The sequence below is a fragment of the Vidua macroura genome, chromosome 12, assembly GCF_024509145.1.
Source record: "Vidua macroura isolate BioBank_ID:100142 chromosome 12, ASM2450914v1, whole genome shotgun sequence".
Classification (NCBI taxonomy): domain Eukaryota; kingdom Metazoa; phylum Chordata; class Aves; order Passeriformes; family Viduidae; genus Vidua; species Vidua macroura.
In genome coordinates, this window is record NC_071582.1 from 13,980,222 (window position 1) to 14,000,836 (window position 20,615).

Here is a 20,615-nt window from a genome sequence, read left to right on the forward strand (position 1 = left end):
GCAGGGTGTTTTCAAAGATGCTCTAAAAACATTCTCATGATGATCAAGGGGGCAAATGTTCATGTTGGCACTGATGTGTCCCTTGTGTGTGCAAACAGCGACTGGATTATGCACAAACCTTCCCCTTTTGGATCTCCAGTTCCTACTGAGAACGTTCAAACTTGTGTTCTGCGCTTGCGATGTTTTGAGATGAACCTAAGCCAAGGATTGGCCCGGGCCTACTGAAGTTCATGGGGTTTCAAATCTGGGAATTTGGCTCAAATCCACTTTCACACAATAGCACCAGCCTGTCAGAAAATTTTCCTCCATGTTTATGCACTGCATGCTAAGGTTTATAGCCTGGTAATCAAACACAGTCTGTTCTTTTTACTTTTTTCAGGTTTAGTGGTTTTTTTTTGTTTTATTTTTTTTTTTTTAAATTCAAAACTCCATAAACTTCAACACCTAATTCCACCACAAATGCTTTTTTCTCTGCTGGATCCCCAGTTCCTAAGAATGCTGCAGCCTGTAACTAGAAAGAAAGGTTGTTACATGAGCACATTCTTCTGCAAAGATTTCAGTGCAAGTTGAAATGGTTTGGTCTAAAACAACCATACAGTGCCCACATCCAGTCTGCAGCATGGAAAAACCCAGCTCAAAAATCTCAGGAGAAATTTGGTTTGGCCTCACGTGCACAGAAATACTGCTGGCAAAGCACATGGTACAATTTTCCATTTCCATCTAATTCAGCAGTAGATGGACTCCTGTCTTGCACAGAATCATGGACCTGATAGGGAAACAGTCTGAACTAATAGATCTCACCTTGACCTCAATACCTTCAGCAACACAGCAAGTTTCACCTTTTAGATGATAATGTCTTGTCTTACAAAGAAGAAGTTTGATATTTCATAATTATTCTCAGCCACCGACTGTCCACACATTTTTTTCCAGGCAAAATAAAATAAAGGATAAAGTTTGGTTTGGACAAGATAACAAAAGATGACTTTGTGTTCATCAAAAATACTCCACAGGCTGCTCAAGGAAGACAAACAGAACACAGGAATACTGAACTCAAAAATCCTTATAAAAACTAAAACCATCTTTATCTTACTATAAAACCGGAAAAAGCAAGACCAGGATGGAGGAAAACAAGAGGAAATAATTAAAAATAAAAACAAAGTGATGGTCAAGGTACTGCTGCTGCTGAACACAGCTCCAAATGTAGGCTCACCCTCAAAGTGAAGGGTCAGAGAACAAAGGATTTTCCTGGTGATGTTCTGTATTAGTACATTAAGTCCTTAGAAATTAACAGAAAAGATCAGCTTAAAAATCTTTGACTGCTCTCCACTTTGTAGAGAATCAAGACCCAGGTAACTGTTTGAGATAAACAGTCAAGTTCAAGAAGACAAGGTGAAACTCTTCTTGAAACTGCCATTTATCAGTTTACACACATGCAATGACTACAGCTGAGCATTCAGCTTTACACAACTGACAGAGCTCTTCTTCAAAACAACAGATGCATTACAAATGCATAAACAAAATGTCTCCAATAAGAATAAATAGCCTAAATTTGATCAATTTATATTAAATTACTCTTGATATGCTTATTCCAGAGCAATTATTCTGCATTAATTCAACAATTAAAACAAAATAAAAAAACTTTACAATGTATGCCCCACAACTGTAAGGGATACAGTTTTATCTGGTGTTTACTGCAGCTCAGCAAGTGCTTTAAGCTCTATTAAGTGTAATAAATATACATCCACCCTGTGGATTCCAATATTAAAAAAATTACAGAACACATTAAGAATCACAACTGCCTTGCAAACACAGCATTTGAAGACTCTCCTTCCAGGAACTCACATTTACATAAACCAGAAGAAGTTTGCAATTTATAAATAGAACAAATTAAATAAACCCCAAAACATGAACAGCCTTTTTTTAGCATTCTGGGGTTTATTATTTACATAAAGGCAAGGCTTATAAAAGCAAAGACTTACCTACCACGCACATACCCATATCAGAGTACACACCAAACAATACAATTTTAATAAAACTGTACTAACAAAAAGTGCATCCCTCTGCCCCCTCATCGAGACGAAAGCAAACACTCAAAACACAGGTGAACTTAAGACCATCCTCTTAAAATTACAAACTAAGGGCATAAGCACCAGACTGGCATCAGTTACCCAGTGCACCCAGAACCAGTGCTGATTTTTACAGCCTCACATTTCGCTCACATCAGGGACACAGTGCAGCTCTCAAGGCAATACCCACTAAGCTGCTGTTTACTGTAACATTCCTGCTTCACATCAGTCAGAGAGTGAGTGCTCTGTTCTCCCCCGTGGTGCAGGAGCCCCTGGTTCTGCCTGGAAGGTGTTGGGTAGCACAGGTCATCCCCTGCTGGTACCACAGCCTTTATGGACCAGAATCACCACTCCATCCCTGGCTTACAGGAAAGTGAGGACATGGCAGGGGTGAGGTGGGGGGGACAATGACAAAAATGGACACGTTCCTGTCATATAGAGATGGCTGATGTAATCTTCCATGATATTAAAATTATGATCCTTTCAGAAGTTTCAAGGACCAAGAAGCACTGCACGTGGAAATAAGGTCTCTCCACATATACTTCCCACTCTTGCTTCCCAGCTGGCCTGGCTCTACAGAGGATGGGACCTGCCCACATGGGATTGCACCCTACCAGCCTGCTGTACAGCAGCACAACACTCGTACCTCTCCTCTGCCATACAGGATTTTGTGCTTGCTAAATTCTCCATAAGAACGAAGCTGAGGGGACATTGCTTTGCAAACATCCCTTGAGAATACAGTAGAACTGTAAAATCAGTCAGCTCACACAGCCTGGAACTACATCAGAGACCACACAGGACTTCCCAGCTGTGATCATACTGCACACATACCAGCCAAGAAACTTGTGGGATGGCAGGGATAAAATGCAGTTGCTCTTGCTCTTTGGCTCTTGCTCCAAAGCTGGCACTGCCTTCCACCCCAATGTTATGAGACTGTTTTAGATCTCCCAGGCTGGGGCTTCCCTGGCCTCATGTGCTTGCTTTATCCTGCAGCAGGAAGCAGCCCCATAGCCCTACCCCACTGCACACACCACTACATTGCAATACACTGATAAATGTATTGACATACAAAACAAATAACTGGCTTGGAGCACAAATTTGCTGTTAGCAGACATCACAGCAACTTCCAGAAGACTTCTACAGCTTTACTATTATTTTAAAGGTGAGGACACTGAACCCAAAGGAATGATTTCTCCTGCCTGCAGTCAGTCAGCAGCAGAGGTGCAGCTAGGAACAGGGTCCAAACTCACATGACTGACAAGATTCTCAAAATGCTGTAGCTGCAGATAAAAATACTCAATAATATAATGCACAGTGATTCTCAGTAAGTCCATATAAATCTCATTACACCTATATTCTTAACAGGGCACAGTCAGCTTAAATTTATGCTTACAGGCTGAGTGTCCTATTTATATGCAGTGGTAGCCTCTGGATATATCAGTATAAAACCTGAAACAAATTAGCCCAGAGGCCACAAAGATGCTCAGATGGCAGGAGAACCTTTGCTATAAGGGGAGGCTGGGACAGCTGGATTGTTCAGCCTGCAGAAGAGAAGGCTCTGGGGTAATTTTAGAGCCCCTTCCAGTACCTAAAGGGAGCCTCCAAGAGAGATGGAAAGAGATTTTTTACAAGGGTATGGAGTGAAAGGACAATGACAAATGGCCTTAAGCTGAAGAAGGGCAGGTTTAGATTAGACATGAGGAAGAAATTCTTCACTCAGAGGGTGGCAAGGCCCTGGCACAGGTTGCCCAGAGAAGCTGTGGATGCCCCTTCCATGGAAGTGTTGGATGGAGCTCTGAGAAACTTGGTCTAGTGGAAGGTGTCCCTGCCCACGGCAGGGGGGGAGTGGGGAACAAGATGATCTTTAAGGTCCTTTCCAAGCAAAACTATTCCATGATTATAAATATAAACCATCAAAGCTCACTCTCCTCACTGGCCTAGCTTCTCAGGGGGATTACTTGAACCTCTCTAAATATGTTAAGGTTTACATCATCTAATTGCAAAAGGCGTTGTATAAGCATTAGAGTCAAGTTATGACATTCCTACAATAGAATGAAGAGTTGATCCAATCAACAGCAAAGTTAAAAAAATAAAAAATAAGTAATGCAATTGAAATGCACCTATTTTTAAATATCTGTCTGTTCCCTACTTACCAACTGGAGACACTGACCCACAAGGGGGAAATTGAAAAGCTTTCTCACCCCTTCTTGTTTTTCAATAAGAAACCCCTCATGTTACACAGTTGTTTGCTTAATACAACTTGTTATTACAAAAGCTCGAGGCCGAAAGGTCCCTGCTGTGCCTGCCTTCATGTTTGACTAACCAGTCTGCATCATGTCATTCTCCACAGTGTTGGGCAAATATGCATCATTTTAATTAAATTAAAAAGGAAACTATGTGGGTTTTTGAGCCTTGCTATTCAGTTAATTTTCAGGGACTATCAGAAGGGATAGTGTTACTGATCACATGCAAGTCTCTTTGCTGATGGACCTGGAAAAACTGGACTTGAAACTGGAGCAAATAATTCAAAGCATATGTTGAAAGTTAAATCATAACACAAAAAAAACCTTCAAAAAACCAACCCATAAAACACTTTAACCAAATATATTTTGAACTCTCAAGAATGGTTACTGAAAGTATGGGGCACGTTCAGAATATTAAGTAAAATAGCTTATTAAAGCCCATACAGATCTGTAGATCTATCTGGGATCTCTGCAGGTGTTTTCATTCCCAAAACAAGTACTCATGACAAGGTTAATGGTTCCATGATTTGGGCAGTTGGGGTAGCCCTTCTGTCACAAATATCAGATGTACCTGAAGGAAATTCTGAGCTGGAGAAAACTATCACAGTAACACCTGTACAAACAGCTCCTCAAAAGACAGTTGGACTTTCTAGAAAAAGGCATGGAAACCCCAGAAACTCCAAAGCACCATCAGCAGATACTCCCAGGACAGAACAGCTATCCAAAATAACACTGGAATACGTAATTTATTCTTTTACCATCCACAGCTGCATAATAAATCAATACACAAACGCTGTAAGTAGCTTCTAAACTAACCTACTTGCTTCACTTGGATGCTCAACAAAAAGCTTTCCTGAAAAGCCCTTCTGCCAAAAAAGCTTCACCTCCTGGCATTCTATATTATTTGAACTTCATTATCAAACTCAAGTAACTGGGATTTATGCTTTGTTAGTAAATACTAGTATTGTCTGGTTCTGAAATCTGGCTGTGGTGACACACCATGGAATAGTTCATTAGAGGAAATAACGACCACAAGATGACCTTGTAAGATACATTGCTGTGGACAGAATTAAATTTAAACACATGAGAAGGGAAAGAGAGGGAGAAGAAAAAGGCTCAAGGATGCTGTCTGGTTGTTTTTACAGGTTACTTCTTTAGTTCAATTAAAATAAGGTGTGTGGGGCAAAACATCCATTATAAGTTTTAATTCTCTTTTTGAAGACTCCAGACACTTAAAAAATCACATGCAAAAGTCTCCACACTACAAAAATAGAAAGAAGACTGTTTGAAGACATAAGCTCACATGCCAGGGACTGCAATAAAAGACCAAACCAAAGAACACTGCCTGTGGGCCATGCTCCCACTCTGGTTGTGAGCTGCCCCACGGGAGGCTTTTCCCTCCAGCAGCTCTGTGCAGGGCATCAGAGAGGAGCCAGTGGGAGCTGTGGCCTCAATAAGCTGGTGGGAGGCCAGGGAAGGACCAAAGACCCAGAAGTGCTGTCTTTGCTGCCACAGAGCTGAGCCTCAGCTAAGGAAGGAGAGGTGACAGCAGCACAGGATAAACCAATTATGGGTGGAATATTCCTACACACGAGGCACCCCTCCTCACCACACCTCCCTAGGCTGCTGCTACAGCTCATCACCAATAATAAAATATTTCAGTGCCTTGTATTGACTTCACTGAGACAACACAACAGTCAAAGCTCCTTCTCCACAAGGCAGATGTTAAAGCTGCATTCTCCCAGCATCTCCTGCCATCAAAGCACTGAAGAACCTGAGAGGGTTGCAAGTTTGCCAGTGCCAAAACCCTCCAGGCACACTTGGACTGTTTTATTGCCAATGTGTTAACCAAGGAAGTTGTTCAGGTATTTGTAAAACTCCAGTATTTTTGAAAGGGGGGAAAACCCCACTAACTTCATACAGCCCATCGTGTTTAACAAAACAGAGGAGGCTGAACAAATATTGAACATGAAAGAAGTACCCACCACCCTTGAAACCCAGCAAGTGAAAGTGATCCAGTCCAACATCTGTGATAACAGACCCAAGAATGCAGCAGTTTCCAAGTGGGAAATTCAAGGTGAAGACTGAATAGAAACAGCAACCACAAAATCCACTTGCATGTGCATGTCCAAACACCTGAAAATTCACCCTAAAAGCATTCCCTAATGTTAATCAGGTGTAGTGAGTTTGTCTCAGGAGTACTAGGCTAAAGTTGTTTCCTTGTCTTGGTAAAAGCATGTACTGACCTCTTTAAACCACCATTATAATTACCAAAGTAATTTTTAAAAAATGCAATTTGTTATCACTGGTTTTTCTTCCAGTACTATCCACCCAAATGGAATGTGTCAGCAGTGGAGAGACCACTGGGTCACTGTGTTTTTGTAAGAGTTGCTTTTGAACTGCTTTATACATAGTTGGCTTCTCCCAATATTTGGGATTTCCCACCCCCCACCCCGAAACAGTCCTAGAGACCAAAGGAAAACAAAATTCTCTTGGAATGTTTGAGAGATTAAATGTACCATACATTTAAAACAGGATCATTTGAAAGTACCAATTTCTTGGGAGCAGACTGTTTTTTCTTATTTCTGTGTTACTGTCTAGTGTGTCAAAGGGCAGGAATGGCACTCTAGGATGCCCTACAGTCACAGGTTCCTTGTTTCCTGCACTAATTCATTTATTTGCAAGCAGAATGGGGATGGAAGAAGCAGGACATTCATTTCCTCCATCCTGCATGTAAAAATCCTGCGGGCTGAACAGACTAAAGCTGAAAATCCACAAATTCCTATGCTTGGCACTGCCCAAGTTCTAAGGCCATCTCTGGCTGGCACCGTGACCTTCCTGCTATGAGAACAAGCAGTCCACAAAAAATATGGGCAGGTCTTTTTCTCTGGAACAACAGCACAGCAATGGGCTGGTGTGGATGGAAAGTCTCACATCCGAAACATCCTCCTCATTCTCAGCAATGCCAGTGGGACCACATAACTCTACTGAAAAACAGGTATCACATGATGATTTGGTAGTTGTCAACAACAAGGCAAATCTCTTTCCAGATTTCACACTTAAAAGACAAAAAGATGCCTTGCCAAAATGGGCTTTTTCTACAGCAAAAGCAGACTGGAACCTGAAATATGCTGTTCACATCAGTCACTCATATACATTCTATACATAGCAGTATATTTCAAGAATTGCTCCTTCTTTTTCAGAGCAACCACAGTGTTGAAGTATCTATTTTCAGAAATCTCTGTTACCTTCCACTGCAGGTACCATAATCCTGACACAGCTGTCTCCAGCCTCCAACCCTCCAAGGAATAAAGTGGGGGCTGTGTGGGTATGTGTGGGTGGGTGGAAAATCCCATAAAAAACTGAGTCAAGTCTTGGACAGTTCTGCAGAGACATAAAAGAATTCAGGACATATCAAGTCTATGGAAACTTTCTCTCCTCCCCATCCCACCAGCTTTGCTGTGTGCTGTTTACTGGGTGCCTGCTTGTCTTCACTCTACAGGTTGTGATGCTTCATGGACATTCAGTGAAAAGTTCTGTTGTATCCTGGGATAAAAAGCACAAGTAGCTATTAACTCTCTATAAACAAAATATTATACAATTCATTCCCCACCTGCCCAGAGGCAACTGTCTTACTAGGTCAGTCACCCTGTACTAAGATGTTAAAATCAAAAATGCTGGGATCTGGTTTTAATTCTCTGTTCTCTGACTTCCTAATCTGCTGGGCTGGGCACGTTTCAGAGACAGATGGTTCTTTAGGGTTCATGTACTTAAAAGAGCTCACAGACAGAAGTAAAGAAAATAAAAAATAAAGAAATCAAGTGCTGTCAGTTGAAACAGCCCTTCACATGCAGAGTACCTTTCTGATGCATAAACCTCTGACAAAATGTGCTCTTCAGAACCAAAGGCTACAGAACAAAGTCCCAAAGGAGCTCTACGACAGCTTCTTGTTTAGTCCAACTGTCTCAGCAAAAATACACTGCCCTGAAAAAAGGGATTTTTTTTTTTTTTTTTTTTTTTCTTTTTCCCAGGGAGTGTTAAGAGCTCTGAGTAGAAAAGTATCAATCTTTGACAAGTATCTGAATGTCTACAAAAGACAGAAAAAAGACAGACCTTTTGACAATATATTTTTAGTATAGAACTTTTGGCACAAATACCTGCAATAGACATTTTTACCCCTTTTTTTTTAATAAATAGGCTGATCCAATTTTAAAGTGGATGTGGAGAAACTCATACAGCAGTTTGCCAATAGAGTGCAGAACTCAACCCATACAATGTTTTGATAATATATTACTTTTCCATTAAACATGAGTTTTACTATTACTGATGATGACGTTTAAAGCAGAACAGGATTGTATTTGCCAGGACTGTGTTTCTTGTCATAGCTCAACTCAGTCTTTGAATTTCTTTGGAGAATTTTATATGTGAAGCCAAAGAGGAGTCTCATCTAGCTCTTCTCTGTATCAGCTGGAGTTCTAAATAATTCATGGAAAGTCAGAGTTCAAAACACATTTGCATTCACTTGGCTGACTGTCAATATGAGAACCATCCTCTTCCTTCTAGGAAAGATCATGCAGAAATCAGAGCTGGAAAACAGACATGGCAGTATAAGGCAGCTCACAGCACAAAAAAATCCTGTGCTGATTTTCAGGAAGATTATGTGTTGAGGAGAAAAGTTATCCCTAATTTTCTCTTTCACATGGTTATTTATCATCTGTTCAGTGCTGTGGAATGCCTTACTCTGCTTCTCCACTGGCGAGCCCCTGGTCTCTGGCACTTCCCTCTTTCAAGCTGAACACTAGTTTTCTCGTTTTTGCAATTTGACTCTATCTACAACATCTGGATTTTGTGGCTGTGTCTACAAACTACTTGGTAATGGGTTTGCAGCTGGACAGAAAACTGCCTAAGCTGAAATCATCACTGCAAGACAACATCTTATTAGAAGGTTCTGTGAGACAGGTTCCCAATCCAAATCTATGCTTGTATAGCATGGAGTGATACTTCCATAATATACATGAACCACAGAAAATTGTCACACAATGCTTTTTTCTTCTCAAGAGATGCCTATCAGCTCAACTTTTGCTGTGGTCAGTCATAATTTCCATCATAAAGTTCTACTCTGTCGCACTTAAAAAATATGGCAATAAAAGATCTTGCCAAGACTAAACTTGGCATACAAGTTCTGTCCAGAAGTAACCTCAACTAATCTTTGTCAGCTAGCAAGTGAAGTGACTTAGTCATTTTTAAATCACTTGAAAATGAAAGCTGTAGAGGTTCTGGTTCTCATAATTTTCTTGCAGTCACTGCTCTGCACTTTCAGCATCCCTAAACTGCTCAGCTGGAACAGTTTGCAAGGACTCCCGAGAAACCTGACTGTCCTGAGGAGCCTTTGTGTCATGGGTGGGATGGCACATGCTGCTCCATGGCATATTTCGGGTTCCAGAGGCTGAGGCTGAAGGGAGATGTTATAGCTGATTTCTATGTGCCGTGCTGCCTGCATGAAGGTAACAAACCTGGGTGATTCCATTTGCACCACTGCAGATACTGGAGCAGGAACAGGGATCTTACAGCCCTGACAAGCACATCTCAGACACATCATCAAATCACTGGGAATATTTCCAGGCAACCACACAGAGGTGTCTGTATTGATCACTCTTATTTCATGAACTACTTATGGAGAATTAGATTTGTAGAAATGAGTCCTGCAAAGTGCTCTGGAACACTGCATTTTAACAGAAGGATAGTCTACTACAATACTTACTCAGCCTTTTTTTTTTTGAAAGCTAATGTAGCAGAGGAATTCTTCAAAAGTGGCTTTTCTCTATGCTTAAATCTAAGTTCTGTCTGTTCCCTGTACCATTAGAAATAAGTTGTCTGCAACTGAGAGGCTCTCACTTGCACTGGGGCTGAGCCTGCACCTGAACCAAACATCCCCCAAGTTCCACCAGTGCACCCTGAGCTCAAAGAGGTCTTTGCTAATGGATCCTCCTGTGGGATCTGATCTTCATCCATATTTGAAGTGATTTATTCTGACATCTGCAGATTCTCAAGAACAAAGAGGGAAAATGAATTATCACTCTGAATATCTGCCCCATTCTGATTAATCATGCACATGACGCACATAAGGACTTCTTGGGAGCTCAGTTTTTTGCCATCATCACGGCTCAGCTGCTCTTTTCTAGATCATTTCTAACCATTCATACACTTCACAGTTCAGCTTTCATGTTGCTACAATGTGTTAGCAATTAATGCACAATAAACAAGTAGACAATTGTTCCATTTCCAGGGAATAAAATCTCCAAGGACACAAAATTAAATATAAACTATCCATCCATCCACATATCCTAAGATTTCAAGGAAGAGCAAGCAACTAACTCCCCAAACACATCACGTGGTTGAGGCCATGGTTAACAGACACTTCAATATGACATACATTTTACAGCTCCTGAAGTCCAGTCTCCTCCTAACTACTCACTTCCTGCTTCTCCTTGGTGTTAGTACTCAGAAGAGTTTGAGAAACCCCATCATCAGGTGGGCCAAAGAGCTGTCTCTACCAAAACCAAGCGGTTTTAGCTTAGTTTAGTTTTCAGCAGGTCAACCCCTTGCTGTGACTCATATGTAAGTACCACAGAAATGCCAAAGGAGGAGAGGGTGAAATGAGGTGAGGATTGCATAAGCTGTGTGACTGCCAAAGAAATGCTCATGTGAGCACAGCCCCAGTCCCAGACTTATTCCTGGGGGCAGAAATGTGAGTGGGAGCCTGCTTCCTCCACTGGCTTGTTCTCTGTCCCTCCCCATTGGCAGTGGCAGCCTCCCAAGTTCTCAGGGTCTGCAGCAGCATCTCTGAGTTAGCAGGACTGCTAAGAGGTGCTGGGAAAATCCCAGCAATACCACACTAATGATCAGCACTTGTAACAAGACAATTACAACCAAAGGACACCGATTGGATCTGCTGCAGGGCAAGTGAAGTCAGTCCTCAGTCAAAGCCCTCAGTCAAAATGCTGTCACTGCTTTCCCAGCTCAAGGGCTGAAGGGAGAGGTTACAAGCACTGAGAAAATGGACCCTGAGAAAATGAGGAAGAGAGCAAAATTAAAAATCATAACAGACAATTTCACTTGAAAATCTTTTCCCTAAGCAGATCCTGTGCTCAACAGCCAGACGTCACTACAAGATGAGGATGTTCCTACTGCCTGAAGCAAACTTGAGCAAACTCTGAGCAAAAAAACATTCCAGATGCAGCTGACTGGTTTGTGGTTTCCATCACTTTCAAGCTCTACACTGCCTTTTGTTCTGCATGAAACATGCCTTTGGAAAGCCAAGGAAAACTTGGTTTAATAAACACCAAATTAGAGGAAATGCATTTGCTTCCTTGACATCTTTTAAAATGTCACTAAGACACATTATTTCAGGTCACTGCAAGATTTCTTTCACTAATTGTTACAAAGCTGCTGCTCTCAATATGGCCCGTGTTACAGCAAGGGAAGTGCAACTGCTGAATGGACTCTAGAATCACCTTTCTCCTAGAAAGGTATCTCAAAGGAGCAAGAGTGATGGTGCTAAAGTCCTGCTGCCTGCTGCTTATAAACAAATTGAGGCTGGACTGACAGTCCTTATAGAAGACTGCTTCTCTTATTCAACACTCTTGTGGAGTGGAGGAAATACAACTTTAAAATAATAAATCTAAAACTTTCTGGTTATCTGTGTGCTCCAAAACCTGAAGAACTACTTGTATACAAAATTACTGTACTTTACCAGACACACCTTTAAAACAAAAGTACTCAAAAAGCTGACCCTGCTTTCCTCATGCTGGGAAAATGTTCAGCTGTCCATGTACACCAGATTTACAGGCTTTCTGTGTCAATCTGACAACTCCAAAAGACTCAGGCAGGGAAAGGATTTATCTCTATAAATACTATTGAACTTCTCTTTCCACTGGCTACAGATCAATTCAGTGCAGAAGAAAAGCCCATAGCTAAGGCTGGAAAAAATACAGAGTTGGGTTTTCAGAAGTGCTCTGCATATGTCTAGTCCAGCTCTAGTTTGAGCAGGTTAAGTCCCATAACTGAGCACTTTTGGAAGTCAAAACATGACTGTTCACTAAGGCTCTGGAGTAACTGCTTCTTGGACAAGATGGTGTGTATGTTAAAATGTATTAGAGGCTGCATAATAAAAACAGACTTTGTGCTCTTTTGCAAGTCTCGTGGTATGAAACTCAGCTGGTTTTGCCCTGTACAGGTTCCCCTAACTGTTCACTTGGTTTCTATCCATCTGGAGTTTCACCACAGAATTTTGCTTTGAGTTTCCCATTTGAATACATGAAAGCTCTGCCAAAACCACATCACATTCAAACCACAGGAAATCATGAATTTGGCAGTGTTTTGACATGGAAGCTGTAAACAGTGTGCAGGTTCACTCAAAACTGGATCACTGTCCTTTGAGTTATGAAACACAACAAAACTTCCAGCAAACCAGGTCAGAAATCTTAACTACTAAAGCAAAGAGAAATAATGTGACTTCTGCTAGGATCAGGGGATTTTTTAATATTATCCCCTACATTTTTTCATTCAGCTAAAAACATAATATGTGAAGAATAAAAAGTTTCCTCCTTTCCAAGTTTGAGTTACAACAGGATTTAACGAATTCTCACAGCTCTAACATATACATATCCTATTAAAGACAAGGTAGTTTCCTATTGGCAGCTTTGAGCACGAATAACTAAAAGTCAGAGTTGTAGATATGAATATGGTTTAGTTTTATGTGCAATATGATAGGTAATCAACTTGCAGGTAACTTACACTACTGCACAGGAGCTTAATGATTAAAATCCAGTATATTTTCAGTTGCCAAACACTGGAATTTTTCCCCTCAAGATTCCAATTAGCAAACCACAAGGAACTTGTATGAAAACAGAAAAGTCTAAAGTATGATTTTTGACTTCTAATTAAATGCTGCCCTAAAGAAACAAATACTTGTAAAGAAGTCACAAGTTCACTGAGGATGAAATGAAAACAATCTAGATTCCAGACCAAGCCTGAGAACAATCCAGATTCCAAACCAGAGTTTAAATGCAGAGCTACATGAAAGTGGTTTGACTGAAGTCAATGAATAGGAAGCAAAATGCAGTCACTCAAAAGAAGATTTATATTACTGTACTGCCTGCAAGAAAACACAGTTTAATCTAGCCAAGTTTCACTTTAACCACATTTTTACACCTGGCACTCTGAATGTCAGGAAAAGCTCTCCAGGGATCCTGAACACACAGAAGCATACATCAGCCATATCTGACCTGTCATGGAGTTTTCAGATGTGCACAGTTGCTCTCGCAGCTTTTCCACATCGTCTGGATGAACCTGCTCGTACAAAGTGCTGCCAAACCATTCCGACTGAGGCTGGTTCAGCACAGGAGTCACAGAGTCTGACACGTAGATCACTCTGCCTGTCTCAGCTGCAACTACAAACAGGAACCCATCTGCAGCCTCCAGGATAAGGTGTTTCAGTTCCTTCCAAAGAAAGGATTTGATTAGAATGCCAGTGAGCAAAGGCAATTAAATATAACGTCTGTCACTGTCAGAGAATATTGTTTTCTTGTGATCTTAGTAGCTGATCAAAACTGAGACAGAAATTTTCATTGATGTAACAATACAACCAAACTTGCAGCAAAGCATAAATTGCCCATCTCAATAACAAACAATGTTTCATTTTCTGTTATTGCCTTTCGTCTGGTGATCTCCATGCACTTAAGGAAAATAAACAACTAATACTCACTGTATAATCTGTGCTAGGCATCTAACATTAAAAAATAAAAAGATATTTCAGAGTACAAACAGAAGAAATGAACAGCTCTAACTCATGGCAAACTCATCCCTTAATTAAAAGCTCTGAATAATTTAATTGGAAAGAAAGCAATAAGACTTTCTTGTTTGGTTCTCCCCGGCCCTGCTCAGGATGAGCTCTGTTTGTAAATTAAACAGTCAGTGGACAAAAGGCAATAGTGTAATGGGAATGAGGGAAGAATCCCCAGCCTCTTCTTCCATTAGGGGCCCTAAGCCGCTACACAAGAAGGTTCTATTGCTTTTTGACTTCTTTTTCCAGCCTGTGAGTATGAAGCCTCAGCATCACCCAGAAATACTCCCTTTCCTTAACAGAGCTTGAAAACATCTCATGGCAAAGGATGACAACCACCACTCCAATTCCTGGCAAAGAAGCTTGAACAGCCTTTGGTGGCTCCAGTGACCACCAGAGCTTGATAAGTTACTGCACCTGGAACTCAAACACAGAGGTCTGGACAAGCTGAGTCCCATTCCAGGTGGGACAGCTCAGCAGGGTTAATGTCTGAGTGGTAGATATTAGCTGATAAGGTGAGGATAAAAATCTGGTGAACTACTAAGAAATGGATAACTCATCTCAAGAAACTCAACAGACTGTCTACTTCTGCTGCTTTGTTTTAGAGAAAGCACACTGATCCTGAACTACTGACTAAACAAAAAACCTCATAGCACAGCTGGTCACACTATACTGAGGATAGTATAATAAGTTTTGCACATTATTAAAAAAGATGAAAGCAAACTCTGTAATTCTGCAAGATTTAAAAAAAGAAAAAATTGCAATGAGAAGTGACTAGGGTGTGCCACCCGCAGAATGGCACAGTCCCTCCAGAAGCACACTCCAGGAGAGCTGGAATAAGCAGTCATGAGCACTGAGGGGTCAGCAGCAGCTGCTGTTTATCTAAGAGAAAGAACTATTGCCTCCAGCCATAACTTCCATGTGTAAGTGCTTAAATCACTTCAGACCACAAAAATGAACACTACACCCATAGGACTTCAAAAACAATGCAGGTGGTAGGAATTTTCAATGTGCTCAGTAAATAGAGTTTTCCTTCAAGCACTGGGTGCATCTTCCTTCTTCCATCAAAAATGTAACCAAGAAGTACCTCAGCCAGTACAGATGGGATTCATCTCTGCCCAGTTCAGCTGCTGGGAACTCCAGCATTAAGACTAAATTATTTTTTTAACCTTTCTCTAATCCCCAGAGAAAGAGGCAGGTCTTTCCAGACTCATTTTTACTTATTTTAGAGAATCTCTGTTAAGATGGGAAGAACCCAGATCTGGAGGTGAAAATTCCTTTCTTTGAGGCAGTAAGTGACTTGTTTTTCAGATGGACAGATCTCAATGGTAAGAATGCCAATTTGCTTCTCCAAGAAGAAAGATCTGTCACAGTGTTAAGATCACATCCAAACAGTCACAAAAAACTGTCTGTATTCACACCTTGGATATGTAACTGGTACCAGCTGCTACACTACAGTGAAGGATCAAGCTGAGGCTCTACTCTTCTCAGCATTTCTTCACACCTTTTAAGACCAAAAACCCAGGGATAACCAACATTTTTGTAAATTCTACCTGTTCTGTAAGAAAGGAAGGCTTGTAAGCTCCATCAGTAGATTTGTTTCCAGTGCCCCTCATGGATTTCATGTGGGAAACAGCCATGCGAAGAATGGTCAGCTTGTCGGGCTTGCGAGCCAGGGCGCTGCACGTGGGCACCATGTCCGACAGCTCGGTGATGTACTGGGTCATCTTATTTCTCCTGCGCCTCTCGATCTCACTGTGATTCTCCCTGAGCATTTAAAGAAACACCAAAGCAACAGGAAAGAGACGTGAGCGGGGTAAGAATCTGAACTGGAGGTAATGAATCATAATGCTTCACACTTGTTTTGCTGTTTGCACCCCAGGAGAGCAAAGTGCTTTACAAAGCCAACCACTGTTATCCCTCCTTTTACAGACAGAAAATCCAGGCCACAGACAGATAAATATGATTTACCCATAGCTGTGAAAAGAACTTGTATTTCTATTTATTGGCTTGTGGCCTTAATCTCTTAACCAGTTTAATCTCCTTTGGTTTAAGGACCAAAATGAAGCAGAAATATGTGAGGCGCTAACATCTGCCATCTCCAGTCAAACTCACAGATTTGCTGTGATTCATGTCTCAGCTTCTCATAAAAGGTGTCCTTTAGAGGAAACCTCTCACTAACAACTGGATCAGCAGGAAACATCAGCACTGACTTATGAAAAAAAAACACTCAGTGACAACACAGATCCCAAACAATGCTGTTTGGAACACCCCACATTGCTGGAGGGAGTCACTACATGCCTGCAGGATCAGACTGCAGCACTGGGATCATATATGGGATAACAGTACATACCAAAAAGAAAATCCCAATAAATAAATAAATATGAAAGACAGCAAGTAAACATCCAGCTTGTCAGACACAGACTGGAATTTATGTTCAGGGACAATTTAGCACAGCAGGGAAATAACAATGACAGTACTTGATGCTGCCCCAAGTTGGGCTAGGCTGCAATGTTCTCATCCTTTAGAGGAATCATATGGCTGAGGTGGTGAGTCTAATTTGAGAAATCCCAAAATGGACACCCACCAGAATCTTTCAGAAATAAACATCTCAGAGTTCAGTTTTCCCATTCTGGAAATCACCATTGCTTGATCAGCATTAAGGAATCACATCAATATATACATCTGAAATGGTCCAAATGGACCTAGAATGCTTCAGTGCCCAGCACTTATTCTTCTCATACTGTACCTGTCAGGTGGCAGCTAAATACAAGTACACGACAGGTAGATGATGCTTCAGTTGTCAAAGCAGCATCTTCCACTGATTTCAATGAGCTGTGCATGGCATTGTCTTGTGGGATCGCTGGCTGATCCAACAAGATGTGAGAGGTGATCACTTGGAGAGTCCACCAGCATTGACTGATGTGATAACACAACATTAAAAGAAACTGCAACATTCTTTGGAGCTGACTGCTATGAAGACCAACCATGAAAGCAGAAGCTAGGCTTGGCACGCTTTTTGGACACTTTTAGGAATTAAGCCTTTTCTTAAAATGCAGGAAATAATTGTACACTGCTTCCTGAAATAGAGGAATGCAAGGGCTTGCCCTGCTTTGGGTATCCTGCCCCTGCACATACAGGTGTTACATGCACGAGGCACAGTCTACAGAAACACTTGTTAGGGCTACATGCAGAGTTATTATTCCTGTGCTTACTGGGTGATATGCAGAAAATCCAGCTGTGACAGCCCATGGCTGCTCAGTAAATTACAGCCAAACCCTGCCTGAGGTCACTGTCCAGGACACTGTAATAGTGAACCTTTCATTTCACCTGGCTGAGGAACAGCCCTCGTGTGGGCCTGCACAGATGTAGGAGGGAACAGGGGGAGTTGGATCATACACACGGCTGGTGTGACAGTGCACATGTACACAGAGCACACATGTGTACATGCCAGCTGGGACATGCAGATAAATATGGACACAGGGAAGATAAAAGCATTTTTACATGATGAAAGCTTGCTCTAAGTTCAGCATTTTCACAGAAGCAGTGGTTAAGAAAAAAAGAGAGAGAGACAAAGAACAGACAGATTCAACATACATTTCACACTTATAAGTACATAATACATTGTCTACCACTCAAGTATTTTAGTACTTCTGGACATTGAAAACAACCCTTATAGTAACAAAGAGACTGTAAAACTTCCTGAGAGAAAAGGGGTATCCGAATAGTCCATTTCATTTATGATCTCAAAAGCTAGAAAGTAATAGCATGTCAATCTACTGGAAATGTTCAAGCAGACAACACCCCAAAAGTTTCCCGAAACTAGTTCAAATTTAAATCTTTAAAAGAAAAAGAGGGGCTGTGTTCCTCTTTCAAAGTATGTGTCCTAGGAACCCTGGCATTCACAAACTTGTACAGAATGATGTCCTAATTCTGTCATTTTTAACTTTGTTTTTATATGGAAATTACAAAGGGACATTAAATTTTGGGATACAGGGGAGCTGATCCAAAACCACTAAGGTTTTGTATTTCTGAATTCAAGTAGTTTTGGAACAGCCAAAAGATCAGTATGAACAGCATTATATAAAAGAAAAATGGGGGCAAACCATATTTGACTTCCCTTTTTCCTGCCTTTCCCTTCTATGTCAGCAGTACTTTGATCATCATCCCACCTAAAACAAAATAACCATCTCTCTAAACTAAGGCACACGTACTGAGATTTTTTGGACACGAACATCCCCCTCTTTTCTCTCAGCAGAAGAGCTCTACAGGACACGCCTACCTTGCAAACTTTTCCTTATCACCAGTGATTTGATCACCATCATACCTAGAAACAAAAGATAGTACATCAATCAACAAGGGTTATGCATTGCATGATAGCCAACACACAGCAGAAAGCAAAAAAATTCACAACTGCAAACCATTACAAATAACAGCAAGAAAAACAAGGGAATGAGAATGATACAGCAAAGAAAACACAGAGCCTGATCCAAGCCATGCCAATCCAGAAACTTCATTTGTATATTTACAAAAAGAGAAGACACGTTTCAGTGGATTTAAGCAAACACTTTGACATACACTGATTTCTTGGGAAACTTTACAAGCAGCACCAGTACAGAAAACACCAGTGAGCTTTTATCCACAGCAGAGCATGAAATATTCATTGCTGTGCTGGAAGTGAACGGGTGTATCTGTTCCAGCTTGCAACCACAGCTCCCTCCATTCAGCAGAGGGCACTGATGGTCTACAGATAACACGGGAGGGCAGAGACACGGCTGAAGGGCGATGCCTTATGGAAGGGAGCCTTCAGGAAAAAGCTCTGTAGGTACAGACACTGCACTGACTGTCGTGGAGGCTGGCAAAAGGCAGGCAGGCAGGTGAAACTGCTCTGTAAACAGAAGTGAAATTTAAACTGGCTCAATTCCCTAGAAGTAAACAGGTACCTCATTGCTACTCAAATCAACAGAAGCTGGATGCCCAGCCAGGGATGTGTGGTGTTTGAGCAACACCTCTGTGGAGGAAATCCAGACCAATGGGACTTTGATCCTGTGGGACTAAAGCTTCACTGTTTCTGAAGCATTGTCCCAAAGACAGGCAGCAACGTGACATTTCAGTAAAAAATGACATGCTGCTTCTCCTTCTCTTTACTAAAAAACTCACGAATCATTTAAATTCGATTTTGCTAGCATAGTTATGGAAAGACTCATTTGTTTGAAATGAAACTGCTAGTTCCAAAACACAAAATGTATGTTTTGGAAAACACAAAAATAAGGTAATAGCTTTTCTAGAAGTGAAGACTGCAACTGCTCAAGAACAGTTAAATGAGATTTTCTACTAAAATTACACCTTTCCAGAATGATGTAATTTATTACAACAGACAGTCTATGAAGGTCCCATGTATTAGCTAAAAACGTAATACAGCCTAAATAAGCATGTTTTTCCTCTTCTAACAAATCAATAATGAACTTTTTCTTTTTTTCTATCTGAAATGAATTAAAACAATTTTTAAGGAATTCACCTATGCAAATTCCTCATTCAAACAGCGAAGACAAAGCTTAAGCAAGCCTTGAGCTGTACTTCTTTATGTTGTGTTCAACACCAGCACCCTCAGAACATTCAAGTGACAATGCCACTTTATTCCCCTTGACTCTGCCTGGAGAACAGACTGAGACCCAAGTAATTTTCAGCAAAAAGACCAATTCAAGAGGAGTGGGCATGTTACAGGGGGAAGCACATGCACAGGCTTTGTGTGAGATGAGGGGTCATGCAGGGATACCTGAGCTGAGCTGGAAGCCCTGAGGACCAGAGTGTGTCACCTGCCATGGAGCACTGTGCTAGCACCACTACTCCTGTGCTCCCACCAGCCTGGGGCTTGGCTACTCATCCTTCTCTGCTTGACAGGGCTGAGGATGTTATTGCCTCCAACTACTGGCTTTTCCCTTCCAGTCTCCCAGCTGACCTCTGCACACAGGCTCCTTCAGGCACTTCAGTCAAAGCCAGCTGGGTTAGCTTCAACATTTAAACAGCAGCTCTTTGATAACTAAATAATTTTGATCGAAACAATCTAGGAATAAGTCATGTGAGCAATCTGGAGAAGGGAACAACTAGAAGAGGATGTCTGAACGTAGCCCTGGGTGTCTCTGCATGTTTTTTCTGTACTCTCTAAAAACAGAACAATCTGGGGTCTATACAAATAAGACTTAAATATCAGATTTTGATCTGACACCTAAAATCAACTGAGTCTAATCACAGCATACCTCTCCATTAGAAGCGATGGAATTATTGGCTCAACCCAAATTTTGAAAGGCCAAAACCAGAATGGGGAAGGACCAACACATATGTATCAGGGTGCCCAGAAACCCTGATGCTTGTGCAGGCACACATCAGCTCCCATTCCTCACAAATCTTGTTCCCTTAACATGTGTCTTCTAGCTAATATTAGGACTAAGCCCTCAAATCACC

At 41.3% G+C, this 20,615-nt stretch overlaps 1 protein-coding gene across 4 annotated transcripts in view; it reads right to left on the minus strand.

Annotated features, from left to right (window-relative positions):
• Positions 1-20,615, minus strand: part of ARNT2 (aryl hydrocarbon receptor nuclear translocator 2) — a 97,138-nt gene that overhangs the window by 45,397 nt on the left and 31,126 nt on the right. For 3 of the 4 annotated variants that reach the window (XM_053988446.1, XM_053988447.1, XM_053988448.1), the window contains exons 4-6: positions 18,436-18,480; positions 15,707-15,920; positions 13,597-13,810 (exon numbers count right to left, since the gene is read on the minus strand). In XM_053988446.1, the coding sequence (XP_053844421.1) occupies positions 13,597-13,810; positions 15,707-15,920; positions 18,436-18,480 (473 nt within the window). The remainder of the gene's footprint in view (positions 1-13,596; positions 13,811-15,706; positions 15,921-18,435; positions 18,481-20,615) is intronic. The other variant, XM_053988449.1, reaches the window with a different exon arrangement.